This window comes from Mytilus edulis, chromosome 7 (assembly GCF_963676685.1).
Source record: "Mytilus edulis chromosome 7, xbMytEdul2.2, whole genome shotgun sequence".
Classification (NCBI taxonomy): Eukaryota; Metazoa; Mollusca; class Bivalvia; order Mytilida; family Mytilidae; genus Mytilus; species Mytilus edulis.
Genome location: NC_092350.1, coordinates 12,639,104 through 12,656,433, shown reverse-complemented (window position 1 = coordinate 12,656,433; position 17,330 = coordinate 12,639,104). Strand labels below are relative to the sequence as shown.

Below are 17,330 nucleotides of genomic sequence, written 5' to 3'. Positions count from 1 at the left end.
GTCATCATTCCACCATGGTTTCCTACACTTTCTCTTTTTATGTTCTAATTCATAACTTCAAGCGAACATAAATTATTTACAAAAATAAACTCAACACCTTTGTATGGAATCAGCTCGCCTGACAGTGTGCAGCAAAGCTTTAATTTTATTAAAGACAAATGCAAAATACTGAATGTTCATCTGTTACTGCCTGTATAGGCCGCTGCAGGTAACGAACACAAAAAACAATCTACAAAGATAAAAGCAATTTTCATTATGCACTCAAAAACATTATGAATCAATTTAAAGATTCTGTTTTTTACACACATTATTCACAATAAACAAGAATAACATCAGAAAAATACATCAAGTCGGATGGGAGGGTGGGAAACTTTACTGCACCAAAAGCGAACCTCGAATGACAATAATTTTAATTCGCACAACCACCAAAAGTATAGCACGAAATTGACCTTATTCAAATATTATGGTCAGTTCTAACTCGACCAATGAAAAACATTTAACCTATTATATACTTTCAACACGTGTATAGTTATAAACAAATACACGTGGTAATGTTTACATACATGTACCGGTGTACGTAACTTTAATAAATATATTTATTACTAGCTCCATCATGTATTCGTATCGTTTTGGATTGAAGTTTTGAAGACATCTCGTTTTTTATTGCGCTCACGAAATCTTCGTACACACGTTCAATGTTGTCTTGATTGGCCTCAGAAGATTCCAAGTGGTGAATAAGCACATTAATTTCAGAAATAGCAGAACTAGTTAAGAGCCAATCATCGGATAGATTGCGTGTATCGTATTTGGTTGTTTCACGTACATTTTGAGATATATTCAAGTTGTTTGTTATAATTCCTGAACAAAAATTCAACGTGAAGTCCAACGACAGGAAAGAGTGATCCGGAACTATTCTGGTCAGATCGTATTTACCGATGGCACAAGTTTCATTAATTATTTCGCTTGTTCTAGTTACCTTGAAATTATCGAAACATTCAAGCATTTCGTATGGTACTACAAAGTAATCTATGACGCTACTACTACGTGAAGATACAAACGTAAAGTCGTTTTTAACTGTTTTGCGCCCATTTAAGATACAACCGTTTACGTCAATTAAGAAATCACAAAAAGTACTACCATAGCCATTATGATGAAAGTCAATTACATGTCTTTCGGGTACACTGTCTATTCCAGCATTCGAATCGGAACATCTACTATTCCAATCGCCACACAAATAAAAAGGAGACCCTTGAGGAAGGGTGTATATTTTTGTCATTAATGTTTCAAAAAATTCGTTCACGTTTCCTGCCCGTGTGGAGTTTTCAGGTGGTAAATATATTACACAGACACAGAAAAAGTTCTGTAAACAGTTTTTATCCTCAAATATCACCCATAATATTCCATCTGTGCCATTGTCAATTATTTCAACATTAAATTGACTGCAACTATTATTGCGAATTAAAAGTCCGTCCCTACCAGAACCAGTTTTCGCACGCACGTGAATGTTTTTACGATTAAAACCGAACCAGTTGTATCCATCCACTTGTATGCCTTTATTACCGGTTGAATGCGTTTCCGCAATTCCAATCATATGCAGATTATAACATTTAAAACATGAGTTTAAAAAGTTAAACTTTTCACTATGTACATTGGTATTCCATCCATTAACATCCCAAAATCCGCACGATAACTATTTTCTACCTCCTCTTCCGGAATGCTGACTTCAGTCGAAATGCTGACTTCTGTCGAAATGCAGACTTCTTCCACGACTGTTGTTTCCACGACCACGTCCGTTATAATTTCGACTTTGCTCGTTATTTTTCGATTTCGCATGTCTGTCTTGTTGATTTTCAAGGTGTTTTTGGTGATGTGTTGTTTACGGACCTATCTTCTTCACCTCTCTGTCTGTTTTTATCGAATTTCGGTCTCACAACGTTTCCCTTGATATCTAACTTATGTTCGCCAATAGCTTTCACAATATGTCTCGGGCCAGCATTTAAAATCCGCTGCGTTTTAGAAATTGAATGTTCAATGAATACATTTTTAAAATTCCGAGATTCTTTAAGTTATACTCTTTTTCTACAAACTTTTCGCTTGTCTTCTGCAGATGCAAAGCAAACTACAACAACACCATGTTTTCCGCGGCGATTAACAAATTTACGCTCCGCCGATACCGGTTCAACATCCTTAAGTCTAAACCATCCTTGATCAATGCAGTTGCTTTTTTGACACATTTTCGGTTCGGTCTGCGGTAAATTTCTTATGACAAGCAACTGTTCGTCGTTTACAACGGATTTTTGTTTCAATACATCTGCATAAGATTTTTCGAGACTAGATACCACTTTTATATCCTCTTGAAATTTATAGGTTACCTTTTTTAATTCCTCAGACACTTTGATATCCATTAAGTTTGCAATTTGAATAGGAATACTTGTTTCGATATTATCCATCCTGTTGGTTATAATGTCAACAAAATTATATATACCCAGAGTAGATCAAAGACATTAATATAATTATAAAAAAATATTGATATTATAGTCAAAACAGATATTTTGTATATTATACAATAGTAGTAGTAATAAGACACTAGATCATAAGCAAAAGAACGAATATATGTATAATAAATATAACTAAGCACACGGAGATATAGCAGTCGTGTTATGAGAAGGTGCATACTTCTCGCTGAGATTGAAAAATTAAGGGAGTTCGCTTCTCAGTTTCAAAATAATTAACTTTTCAAAACACTAGTTTATATTGATAGGGAATAATAATCGAATCCAAAGAGCATAAACAATATGAAGATCACCGTGCTTGTTTACGAGATATTAGTCATTGAAATTTTGGCGTGAAAATATTCTCTTTTGACTTTTCATAGCTTTATCATTGACAAGTTGAAGTTCTTTATACATGTAAACTAGTTGTTTTATGAGCCCTTTATAGCTTGTTGTTCGGTGTGAGCCAAGGCCCCGTGTTGAAGGCCGTACCTTGACCTATAATGGTTTACTTTTATAAATTGTTATTTGGATGGAGAGTTGTCTCATTGGCACTCATACCGAAAATAACTATATCTATTATATGGTCCGACCATACGCGTAAAGTTTGACCACATGAGTATACGCATATGGTCGTGACCATATGCGTATGGTTCTTATACACATATGGTCCGGAACATAAGCATAGACAATTCGAATTGAGACGTACATACATATATTGTATAAGATGGGATGTATGTTAATTCTAAAAACTTAAAGAGTATGCATCTTAGATATTTTATTATCTATTTGTCTTGTATCTTGTATTATTTATTTTATTGTTTAAGTAATGGAAACCGAAAATAACTAAATGCTACAACTGTGAGGAGGAGTCTGATTATGCAAATATAATAAGTGGTCATACAGCAACTAAACACCATGATAACTTCCTTTCAATAAAAGAAAAGTGAATAAAAAGTGGAAAATATGAATATTAATCAAAACATTACAATTTTGTTCCTGGTGTCGTTCGAAGCACAGGACAATCCAGCTGGTGATAGCATATAAACCTTATAAGTCGTTGTTGTTGGCATCTGTTTTTGTAGGATCAATGGAAGTATTTTCTTACTGCTAATAGTATTGAAGGCTTGCTCATTTTGAGAACCACTATTCTTAATTTCACACGTTAAGATAGTCGGTAAGATAAATTCGTTACATAGTGTGCTAGTGACGTAATACGGTATATATGGCTTCGCTCTCACCCCATATGGAATTTACTGGCCCATATATACCGTATTAGGTCACTAGCAGACTATGTAACTAATAATAAACACATTTTGTATTTGTCTATCATTGCTAAAGGATCATAATAAGGCAAATGAACTATTCATTTCATTGTTGATTTTATCTGAAATTTTATTCAAATTTTGTATTCAATGGCAATAAAAATGGGGTGGATTAAGTGTGACACGTGTCTTTTATGTTTATTTTATTAGTAGGTTTCTTTTATTTTTCAAGTATCATGAAATTAAGTTAAAATGAATATGAGTTCCCTGCATAATGTTCTAGACACCGTTTTTTTAAGGACCAAGTTATTTCTAAATAAACACTAAACACTGGAAAGTAGTTGTATAACGCTCTCCAAACAGAATCAACGCTTATCCATTGTATCTATCACTTAAACTATTGTGATAATATCTTTTGAAAATTAACGCCTATTCTTAATTAGAAGGTATTGAAAGTGAGTTGAAATAACCACGTAATCGTGTCAAACGATCTATTACAATAAACTAGATATCACAATTAAATGGTTAATAAAATACGAATATATTATAACACAACACGTCTGCCCTGAAAGATCTTCATATCATCAGGTATCCGAATGTTATCTGTTTTTACAAAATAAGACATATTCGAACTTATTTCTATTTGAATTGATCTTAATGGAAATGGAGAATGAGTCAAAGGGACAACAACCCGACAAAAAACATTATATATAGTGCATATAATAAGTATGTTTCCAAAATTTCTAGCAATAAGCCTAATTCAAGACATATCACGATTTTCTAGCATAGGAATTTGTGAATTAAAATTTGTAAAATTATGTAGTAAAACAGATGAAATCATATAACATTAATTTATAAAACAAAAATGGACCAATATTATGCAATCCAGTTTTGTTTTGTTTGAAACATATGGAATAGCCAACCATTATCCGATAATAAACGACCAAAACGCTTTTTTTTTTAACAAATTATCCACACTAACATTCAAAACAAGAACAAAAACTGGAAATCTAGACTATTGGAACAACAAAGAGAATTCAGGGATTCGAACCTAAACAGACAAGTCTTTAGCTTTATTAACTCATTTATCGTAACTTCTTTTGTTTTATCTTTATTTTATCGTAACTACGAAACCTCGTGGCTAACAACTCATACTATACGATTACCTATTATGTATATATAAAGGTAGAAGCCATGTGTGTCCGTTGTACCGATGTATATCATATATTCATTCATATATATAAAATATACTTTTAAATCGTAACCGATTGGTAGCCCAGAGGTTTCGTCGATATATTAATGTCAGTAACAATTCACACAATTTATGGACGGGTTCGATTCCCAGTGAAGGCATATAGAAATTACAAAAATTAAAGGTAAGTTTTTAAAAATAATTCCATTAGTGAACAGAAATCAGGAAATTTGTTAATTAAAACTTAATGATATTAGGCACACAAAGGAAATAATAGAATATAATCTGGTGAGTCCATTTCAGCGACGGATTTAGGAAGCGTTGATTCAAGAAAAAGAATCCACTGTAAATGAATAGACTGACGTCACCACAATGGTTTAATGATAGAGGTTTGCTGCTCACAAGGAAGCTATTAAACCAAGAATTCCAAATGGTGAAGTTGAAATCATCCGTTTGTAAATTTTACGGACGCCATTACGAGTTGGTTGACCGTTATGGAATAACCGTTTCACAAATGATATCGGATATGTTCCTTACGTCGTAACTACAATTCCCTTCCCTTTCATGAATATGACCTACCGAATTAGACTATTTACCGGATTTGTAATCACATAAGCAACACGACGGGTGCCACATGTGGAGCAGGATCTGCTTACCCTTCCGGAGCACCTGAGATCACCCCTAGTTTTTGGTGGGGTTCGTGTTGTTTATTCTTTAGTTTTCTATGTTGTGTCGTGTGTACTATTGTTTTTCTGTTTGTCTTTTTTATTTTTAGCCATGGCGTTGTCAGTTTGTTTTAGATTTATGAGTTTGACCGTCCCTTTGGTATCTTTCGTCCCACTTTTATAATGAAATTATCTATGATAAAGTTTTCAAATGTTTTCAAATGAACGTTTGTTAGAAGAAATAACTTTAATGCTAGGACGTCTACTTAAATTGACAGTAAATAAAATGCGCGTTTCCTTTTTGTGTCAAGTTTGTGTCAAAGATTACTTTTTGTTTTAGTCAATCACAAAAAAAGTGACAGAATCTTGTAGATAAGTTTTCGGAATTGATTCAACATATCACTGCTTTAACTAGTATTAATTCGTACTTTTTTTCTGGTAGGCATTTGTTTTCAAGTCAGTTTTGTTTAATTTACTTATTCGATTTATCGGTAGTTTTGATTGACTGTTGCCAATTCAAAAGTTCATTTTAAGATATGTATTCAGTATAAATTGCCAGCCGCCAAGTATTTAGCACTTTGGTGTTGAAATTTATGTTAATTATATGGTTATTTTCATAAATGTATTGTTTGCGAAGTAGAAATTATTCGAAATACTTAGGGAGTTTCTTACCCCGGGCATAGACTACCTTAGCCGTATTGTGCACAACGTTTTGGAATTTTGGGTCCTCAATTCTCTTTAACTTTATTCTCGTTAGGCTTTCCAACTATTTTGATCTAAGTGTCACTGATAAGTCGTGTGTAGACAAAACGCGTGTCTGGTTTATCAAAAAAGCCTGGTACCTTCGATGACTTTTAAGGATATTCAACAATTCATTTTGTAAAAAAATTATATGTTATTCATTATTATATATACTTCATGTTAAAATGAAAAATTTTGATTGGTTAATGCGATGGATTCTATTTACACTATTATGATAGTACAGGTAAGTATTATTATTGTAATGGCACCCTCAATGGAGTTGGAGTGACATTTTGTTATTCTACGGTTCTTTTGTTTTCTTATTTTAATAATTATTATTTTTGTTCCACTAATTTTCTCCGGGACAGTTCTGGAAATTAAATGGACCAAAGTTATTGGAACTTTCTATGCTATAATGTTGACCACCATGTGATGTTGTTCTCTGACTTTGGAAGGACAGGATGGCTACCAAGAAAGCTGCTAAAATGTGGAGAAAAAAAATCTAAATCTTTCATTATAAGTCGTAACTGGATGAAACTTTATGAAAATGTTACTTGGCATGCCTAAATGTGCAGACACTATTCAGAACTTCTCACATGGCCGCCATTGTAATGAACTCAGGGCAATAGTTTAGCATTAGCCCTATGGGAAATTCATTAAAGCTGCATTTTATTAAGGAGTATCAGATCAAATCTAATGAAAATTTATTGTGATATTACATGGCATGTCCCAAAGTGGCACCTGATTTTGGAATTTTGAAAATGGTAACCGTAACCATGGAAACAGCAAAAATATCAAAAATATCAAAATGCTCCAAACCAGATGAAATTTTACAACAATGTTAACAAACATAGATAAGCTCCTTGACTTTGGAATTTTCAAAATGGCTGCCGTATGCCTGGCAATGATGTGCTAGGATGCCATCCGTTATTGCTGGCAATTACAAATCTAGTTATCATTATTATTATTATTATTATTATTATTATTATTATTATTATTATTATTATTATTATTATTATTATTATTATTATTGTTTATATTATTATAAAATAATAGTAGAAATTCCAAATACCATAATGAGACTACCTTGGAAGCTATATCAGGTTACGTCATCAATATTGTCAAGAGAACAAAATGACAGTCCATTGAAGTGGTCATTACTTTCAATTATCTGGAGGTCGAATCCCGTTCGTTCAGGTGCACTCCACTGTAATCTTAATTGACTAGGATTGTCAGTTTTCCTATCGAAAGTCAGCGGTTTCTCGAAGCACTCCGGCTTCCTCCACTAATAAAAACTGACTACCACGAAATATCCCAAAAAGTGGCGCTTAAAAGTATTGTTACAACACCAACAATCATCAATGATAAATCAAATTATCTATGTTTTTTTATTTACTAATCAATAAATTTTATGCTCGTAAACTCAAGTTAATTATTTTATAAAAACATACAAACATTCATTATTTCCATTATAATTCGTATAATAGAGATTTCCAATAAAGTGACATTACTCAACAAAACAAATATATCTGACTATATCTAGACCTATTACATTGAAGGATAACGGAGGGGAGCATTTACTGCATGATTTTGGCTCGTTGAATACATATACTGTGTTGCAATAGATACTCATTCAAAATAAGCACAAACCACAATTTTAATTCTTTAAATGTTTTGTCATTAAATTTGGAATGATTTCATTCACAAGAAATTACTTTTTTTATTTGTTGCGAAACAAATGCACCCATCATTACTTCGTAATTTCACTTGACCTACATATTCATCTCTCAAACGATGAAGTCTAAAAGCTGCTAAATTAAATATAATTTAAAAAACAAAAATGATAATATTTTTATTTTTTATTTATATTAGATTAAAAATATAGTTCCAAACACGCCGTAAAATTAAAAGTGTGCACGACTTGCTTCTGCCACTTTTATTTTTTAAGCATACATGTACTTCTATTAAATGCTTTCAAGATACTTTTGTCAAATGTAAAAATTGAGATCGATGATGCATCTTTCAAATAGTACTTAAGTCGGCTTTCCGTAGAATTTTATCAAATGGAATTGATGAGGACGCATCTTCAAGAAAAAATAGGATTACATTTTATTGAATCAGTTATTGTTTGTATATCTTGTCTTCGTTCATGATGATGCATATATTTTTAGAAGAGCCCGTGCAAACGTTTGCGTAATTTAACGTCATTGCTCTTAAAAAATAATTTCAAAAAACGTTTGGCGTTTAACCTATACAAATACGTATGAAAAACTGACATGTACGGAATATGTGATTGAAGTTTGATGATCAACTTATCTTTAGGACCAACTTATGAAAGACAGGGGATATTATATGTACTGATCTGTGCATCCGTCCATTCCTCCGTTCTGTTCAAAATATATAACGTTTAAGATTATAAACCAAATTATGGTTTGAACCCGATTAAGTGGTGTACTTAACATATAGAAAATGAATATATAAAGGGACACGATGGGTCAAGGTCATGCATTCTTATTGCCAATATTTCCATAAATACACGTTCATGTATATGTATCTTCTATCATATACTCATAATTGTCTCTTATGTCGTGCCTCGACATAACCTTTAAGACCCATATTGGTCTTGTTCCGATCGACACTTAAATCATTGCCAAAGTGTGGAGTCCTTTTTGTTGTGGTGGATACCCAAGTACGCAGTGCCGTCCGGCCAGAGTGGGTATCTATATGTTAAGTATGCATGAAATATTTGCCACTGAACGTTAAGCAACCATTTATCAATCAATCGACAGTTGCTACTTGCACTTTATTTCCGATGGCAAAGAGCCAACTTTATGAATAGTTTTTGTTGACATGTTACTGTAAGTGAAATTCGGGGGCACGATATTGATATCGAGGGCTGAAACATGTACATGTATCAATATTGTCCCCGATGGCAAAAAGTCAACCTTATAAACAGATTTTGATTGATAGATTACCGGAAGTCAAATTCGGGGCCACGATATGGACAATCGAGAGATGATACATGTATTGATATTTGTCCCGATGGCAAATAGCCAACCTTATATATATAACTTTTGATTGACAGGTTACCGGAAGTTAAATTCGGGGCAAAATGTGGATTTTCGAATCCTGAAATCAATAATTACATGTATTGACCATGCACAAACGTACATATTAGTACAAAATATGTAATAAACTGAGGATATAAGTTAAATATTATATGTGTGTATATACGTACACACCTACCTGCCTACCTACCTTCATCAATACATACATGTACATACAGGCAAACATTCAATTATATTAAATATATCTTAGTGAATGGTGGATGGTCGACATGGTCATATGTGAATGCCTGTTCATTAACCTGTGGACCTGGGACGCAAACGAAGACACGTTCCTGTACCAATCCCCCACCTTCAAATAATGGAGAATATTGTCCGGGATTGAGCTCTGTCTCAGACAATTGTAATGCCTCTCCATGTTCAGGTAAGTGATATCATTCTCATATTTGAGATCAGTATTGTTTTCAGGGCTACAAATGGGCAATGGGCAAAATATTTGAAGGCATTCAAATGGATAAAACCAGCGGATTCCGAAAATCTTGACAAAAAATCCAAAGCATGATAAACAAACATCCATAAGGGTTACATGGCTTTCTTGTAATGAAAACTCTAATCGGATTACATTGGGGAAAAAGTTACTGTCTGCATCATTTCTCTGAGAGAGTAAAAAATCCAATAAAGTGATCGTTCTTTCCATTTTATTCTTGTTCATTTGTAGTAATTTTTACTTATGACATATATTTATAAATAATACCAACTACATGTATATTCCCTTATTTGCCATGGTATCAGCTGTAGACTGCCATACCAATCTTGAGGGCTTTAGCATGAGAACTGATACAAGGGTCAATATGGAAATGACATGTAATAATCTATTGATCACATGTTTTCAAGCTCGAGAACAAAGAAAGCATATTTCAAATTATGTTTAATATTTTCAACAAAAATACTAAAACATTTGAAAATGTTTTTTTTTTCAAATATGAAAAACTGACATGTACGGAATATTTAATTAAAGTTTTGTTAAGTATGGTGATCATCTTTGTATAAGAACCAACTTATCAAAGTAAGGGGATATTAAATAAACTGGTCTGTGCATCCGTCCGTTCTTACGTTCTGTTCAAAATAAATAATGTTTTAGATTATATACCAAGTTATGGTTTGAACCGGACTAAGTGGTGCACAAAACATAAAGAAATATGAATATGTGAAGGGGCACGATATCAAAAGGCCATGCATTCTTAATGCAAATGTTTCATAAATTCACGTACCGTGGAGATCACTTCTAACCTCTCACCAAATCTGTCAAAATCTGCCAGGAGAACTGTTTTAGGACAGTCTGTAGGACAGTCATCCTGACATCTTTAAGACAGTTCTAGCTAGAACAGTTCTAACCTAGAACTGATGTGGTCAGTTCTACCTAGAACTGATTTAGACAGTACAACCTAAAACTGATTTAGATAGTTTACCAAGAACTGATCCTGACAGTTCTACGACCAGTTCTACGACTAGAACAGTTCTACTACTAGAACAGTTTTACGACTAGAACAGTTCTACGATTAGAACTGAATCGGTCAGTTCTATGGCTAGAATTGATTTGGTTAGTAGTTCTATCCATACAACAGTTTTAAGAACTATGTGTCTTAAATATAAATAAGTCAAAAGAATATTATAATAATATATATATTAAAAAACTGCAGTGACGTCATTTAAACTGTTCTACAATCCATGACAGGTTTTGGTCGGTTCTACAGCTAGAACAATTTTAGATAATTCTGCTGACAGTTCTACAGTTAGAACTGAATTAGTCAGTTCTGCGGACAGTTCTACTGAATTATACCATTTACCGGATTTGTTATAACATGAGTAACACGACGGGTACCACATGTTGAACAGGATCTGCTTAACCTTCCAGAGCACCTGCGACCACCCCTAGTGTTTGGTGGGGTTCGTTTTGTTCAGTATTTAGTTTTCTATTTTGTTTCTTGAGTACTATTATTTGTCTGGGTTTTTTTCATTTTTAGCCATGGCGTTGTCAGTTTATTTTTCAATCTATGAGTTTCACTGTTCCTCTGATATCTTTTGCCCCTCTTTTAGAACTGATTTGGTCAGTTCTGCTGACATTTCTACGACAAGAACTGATTTGGACAGTTCTACCTAGAACAGTTTTAGACAGTTGTATACTAGAACTGATCCTGACAGCTCTACCTAGAACTGATTAGGTCAGATCTCTCTAAAATGATTCTAAAAGTTCTATTTAGAACTCCATCGTACGTGTATATGTATTCTCCATATTCATAACTGTCTCTTCGGTCGTGCACTTCCCTCGACATAACCTCTCTAAGGTAGCTATTGGTCTTGTTCCGATCGACACTTAAATCATTGCTAAAGTGGAGAGTCCGTTTGGTTTATAGGGATGCACAAGTAAGAAGTCCCGTATGGTCTGAGTGGGGACGTTAAATCCAATGCCTCTTGTAGCTAAAATGCCATGCTCTTTACATGTTAATTATGCATTAAATATTTGCCCCTGGACGTTTAGCAACCAACTATCAATCGATCGACAGTAGCGTACCTTGCATTTTAATTCCGATGGCATAGATCCAACTTTATAAATAATTTTTGGTTGACAGGGAACTGGAAGTCAAATTTGGAGCTCGATATGTATTTTCGAGGGCTGATTTTGATATTGGCCCCGATCGAACCTAGTAACCAGCCTTGACTTCTAGCTAGTCCATGTAATGACGATGCCTAAACGTACATTTTTTTGCAAAATTTGTAATAAATTGAGGATTTAAGTTAAATATTATATGTGTGTCGATACCTTCATGTACCTACCTGCCTACCTATCTACCTTCAAACATACACACATGTACATACATGCAAACATTCCCTGTTATTCTTAAAATATACTTTAGTAAATGGTGGATGGTCCACATGGTCATATTTGGATACCTGTTCTGTAACCTGTGGATTTGGGACGCAAACAAAGACACGATCCTGTAACAATCCCCCACCTTCAGGAAGCGGTTTATATTGTCAAGGATTGAGTTACGGCTCAGAGAATTGTAATGAATTTGTATGCCCAGGTAAGTATTATTATAGTCATATTTGATATCAGTATTATTTTAAGTAAGTTCACTACTCAGTTTCAAAATAAATAGCTTTTCATAAAAATAGTATATATTGATAAGAGATTAATAAAGGAAGCAAAAAAGAAAAAAATATATAGAGGTCAATGTGCTTGTTTTTGTGATATTAGCCATTGACATTTTGGCGGGAAAATGTTCTCTCTTGTTTTTTTCATAACTTTATCATTGACAAGTTAAAGTTCTCAAAAACTATTAAAAAATAAATAAGATTATCAGACTTTTACAAATGGCTTATAATTATACTTGCAAACGATTTATATAAGGAAAAAATGGGGTCAATGGGCACACATTTTTTAAAGCATTTCAATGGATAAAACCAGAGAATTACGATAAAATTCCAAAACATGACAAACGAACATCCTTAACGGTAACATACCTTTCTTGTAATGAAAACTCTAATCGGAATACATTGGAAAAAATATAACTGTATGCATCATTTCTCTGAGAGAGAAAAAGAATCCAATGAAGTGATCGTTCTTTCTAATTTATTCTTGTTCATTTGTAGTCATTTTACTTATGACATATATTTATAGATAATTACATATATATTCCCATATTGGCCATGATATCAGCTCTAGACTGCCATATCAATCTTGAGGGCTTTAGCATCAGAACTGATACAAGGGCCAATATGGAAATGACATGTACTAATCTATAGATCACATGTTTTCAAGCTGGAAAACAAAGAAATCATATATCAATTTTATATTTGTTTCATATTCTTAACAAAAATTTAAAATCATTTGAATAAAAAAAAGTAAAATAAAAAATTTTGACATTAAGGTTATCGGAAGATAAATTCGGGGGCACGGTATGAATTTTTCGAGGTCTGATATCGATATTGGTTCCGATGGCAAATAGTCAACATTATCAATAGGTATTGATTGACAGGCTATCGGAGGTCAAATTCGGGGCCACGATATGGATTTTCGAGGGCTGATATCGATATTGGCCCCGAGTCCAAAATCTACCTATCTTGTCTTCCAGCTTTTATTGACCATGCAAAAACGAACACATTAGTACACAAGTTTGAGCTTTCCAAAAACTATCATAATTTAAGGTAATATGTGTGCATGTGGTGGTTGAATTTGTAACGGAAATGTGGTATTTAATTAAATGTAACTGATTGATATAAAATCGGTGTGCGTTATACACCCATGCTTTTGAAAATTGTAAATTTACTTGTTGAAAATTAAAAGAATTAAAATTAGACACGACTCTTGTATGTGTCTCTCTGGAGGTGTACCTATACTGTCAGAAGTTATAAAATACAGATAATGCATTTTTGTAAACATTGTATAAGAAAATTGTTTAGCAAAGCAAATCGTGCAAATTGCAGAGTAACAAAGCAAATAAACACGTATTATTAAATGATATTTCAATATTGAATGTATCTTTGAATTATATGCATAACAAAACGAACATGAATTAATGACAGTTGACCGGAATAGAAATATACACATAGTTACTTTGCCGGCATTTGCTGCTTATCCTGGACGAGAAAGGGCTGTTATTCTCGATCTCATATAAGCCAAAAGCTGTTGCTATATATCTCAGCCGCATCACAATGCAACCAATCAGAATCCATCATGTGATAAGTACTTTATTCAGGATGGCTTGTATGTCGACTGAAACTAATAGCTACGCACCGTGATGCGAAACAAAAAGGTGCGATAAACTGAGGGTATAACTCATTAATACATGCATGTACATACATGCAAACATTCCATATTATTCTTAAAATATATTTTAGTAAATGGTGGATGGTCGACATGGTCATATTTGGATACCTGTTCTGTAACCTGTGGATATGGGACGCAAACAAAGACACGATCCTGTAACAATCCCTCACCTTTAGGAAGCGGTTTATATTGTCAAGGATTGAGTTACGGCTCAGAGAATTGTAATGAATTTGTATGTCCAGGTAAGTATTATTATTATCATATTTGATCAGTATTATTTAAATGATAACATAACTTTCTCGTAAAGTACAATATAGTGGGACTTCATTTAATATATTCATTGTTTGCATCGTTACTTTAAAAGAGAGAACAAATCTTTAAATGATCGTTCTTTGATTATATGATTGTTCATTTAAAGTCATTTTTTATGAAATATATTATCAGATTCTTACATGGCATTTTTCATATCGCATGTATTATCAGCTCTAGGTTCAATATCAGTCCAAGAGCCGCATGGCTCGCGGGCTGATATTGATCGAGGGCTGATAATACATGCGATATGAAAAATGACTTGTTATGATCTTTTTATCATAAGCTTCAACCATGGAGAAAAATAACAGATTCATATATTGATCCTTTTACGTGGTTCCCAAATAGAAGTTCAAAGGGTGAAAAGTTCACGGACGTCGTACCCAAAATTTAGTACATTCGATACGACATCTTTCTAGCATATGCCTCAACGGAGAAGAAAAATGTTTCAATGTGGACGAATCGACAAAAATATACATAATGAACAGTTTCGAAAAGTTAACTTTTTTAAAGTAACTTTCTAAGTTATGTTTGAAACTTTAAAAAATGCATTTATTCAATAATTCGTTTCTTTGGGGTTTTTTTTTTGTTTTTTTTTTTTAATTATTTTATCCAATATACTTTCCAGTATCCAAATTGAAATTTTGTACTCTACTTTGTAATGTTTTTCACTGAAAACGTAGCATTGAGGTGTATTTTCCGGAATTTGCAGAGTATCACCGGAATGCCATGCAATAACGTTACGGAAAGGCATGTGATAACAATCGAAGCATGTGATGAACTTTTCATATCAGCCCGCTAAGCACCAATTCGAAAAATATGGAATTTACGTTAATTTAATGCTATTATTATACAATAAAAATCGTATGTTATTTAGTCTTAGTGTATCATAATTATAGATTATTACATGGCATTTCCGATTTTCGCCATGGTATTAGCCCTATACTCCCAAATCAAGCCAGAGGGCTATAGCACCTAGGCTGATACCAGGGCCAATATTGAAAATAACATGTGATAATTTATTCATCACATATTTTCAAGCTGGATATCACAGAAAGCATATATCAAATTATGTTTAATATTTTCAAAAAAAATCTTAAAAACCTTTGAATGAATAAAAAAATTAAAAATGTTTTTGATTTAAATGAGATGGGATGCACGATATTGGATTTTGATGGCTGATATCGATTTTGGCCCTGACGGCAAATGACCAACCGTGACTTCCGGAAAATATTGATCATGCAAACACGTACAAATTAGGACAAGATGTGTGAAAAACTCAGATATTTAAGTTAAATATAATCTGTGTGTCTTTACCCACCTCCATAAATACACACATGTACATTCATGCAAATATTCCATTTAATTTTCAAAATATACTTTAGTAAATGGGGGATGGTCGACATGGTCATATTTGGATACCTGTTCTGTAACCTGTGGATTTGGGACGCAAACAAAGACACGATCCTGTAACAATCCCCCGACTTTAGGAAGCGGTTTATATTGTCAAGGATTGAGTTCCGGCTTAGAGAATTGTAATGAATTTGTATGTCCAGGTAAGTAATATTAATATTATTATGATTATTAGGTCTTTCAACTTTTCGGTGGCAAAACCTTTTGATGATATTCTAATTATATTTTCAGTTCTTTCAACTTATTGGTTTTGTTCTGATTATTATTAGGTCAAATGTACCTTTGTAATATTGTATAATGTATATGTTCTTTTGTGTACCTTTTTATTTACAGCATATTTAAAGTATATATATATTATATATATATATAGGTCGTTCCACTTTTTCCGTAGAAAGACCTACACTGTAATGTCGCCGTCATGATAATTTTGCACAGTGTTTTGGGTCGAAAACATTTTAATTTATCAGCCGCGTTCACTCAAATCGACGTTTTCCTAATAATTGAATAAAAACTCTTTAAAAAAAACCTACTGTTCTAACATTAATTGTGTTAGCGCATTATGATCCTCACCTTCATACAATCTAAGAATATCAATGGTGAAATGCGACATTGTTATAAGTGGAATTGTTGCTATGGAGTTCTCTCGGATCTTTTAACCATTTTTATTGTTTAAATGCAGAAAGCACAGGAAATTGTACCACATCAATAACATGGTTATTACCTCAAAATAACGAATGTTATGAAAATTAGGAATCCTCATGGAAACCATGATGGCGGATTAACAACTTATTGGATAGTATCTATATATAAGTCTTTAGTTAGTACTGCACGGGCATTTCTTAGACGGCAATACGGGTGGGGTTCTATAGTATTATATAAGTCCGATACTTGGATAATTTGTATCGAAGTGCTCTCAGTAACTTCAAAGTAACGACACGTTCTGCATATTTATTAATAATGATTTAGTTTAGAATAGCTAGATGCTTGGATATATTTGTAATGTTTTATTATCATAATTAAATGTTGTACCGCACAGAAAATAAGTTACTGCGAGCAAACCAAACCTACATTTTGACTTGCCTCCTACTTCCGGACGAATTTATGAGGGAGAATTTAAATGCTATTATACAGTTTATGCGACTTTAAAGTTTACCATGCGTAACCGAAGAATGTTCTGTGTAGGAGTAATCGTAAAAAATATCATCACTTCCGGTTAGGGGCGTAAACATTAATACACTCGCGTGAAACATAAGGGTAAGGATTTGCAATAAAAATATCCGTTTGATAATCCGTCAGTAATTATGTAAAACATGATATAGGGTCGAACAATGTATTAATCTACCATCTACAGGAACAC

General features: G+C 33.2%; 2 protein-coding genes across 2 annotated transcripts in view; both read left to right on the top strand.

Moving 5' to 3' along the window:
* LOC139482501 (coadhesin-like) overlaps nucleotides 1-14,814 on the top strand; it is a 57,363-nt gene extending 42,549 nt beyond the window's left edge. The window contains exons 3-6 of the mRNA XM_071266416.1: nucleotides 9,674-9,844; nucleotides 12,336-12,506; nucleotides 14,323-14,493; nucleotides 14,696-14,814. Of these exons, the coding sequence (XP_071122517.1) occupies nucleotides 9,674-9,844; nucleotides 12,336-12,506; nucleotides 14,323-14,493; nucleotides 14,696-14,814 (632 nt within the window). The remainder of the gene's footprint in view (nucleotides 1-9,673; nucleotides 9,845-12,335; nucleotides 12,507-14,322; nucleotides 14,494-14,695) is intronic.
* Nucleotides 1-17,330, top strand: part of LOC139530002 (receptor-type tyrosine-protein phosphatase alpha-like) — a 517,312-nt gene that overhangs the window by 465,168 nt on the left and 34,814 nt on the right. The window lies entirely within an intron of this gene.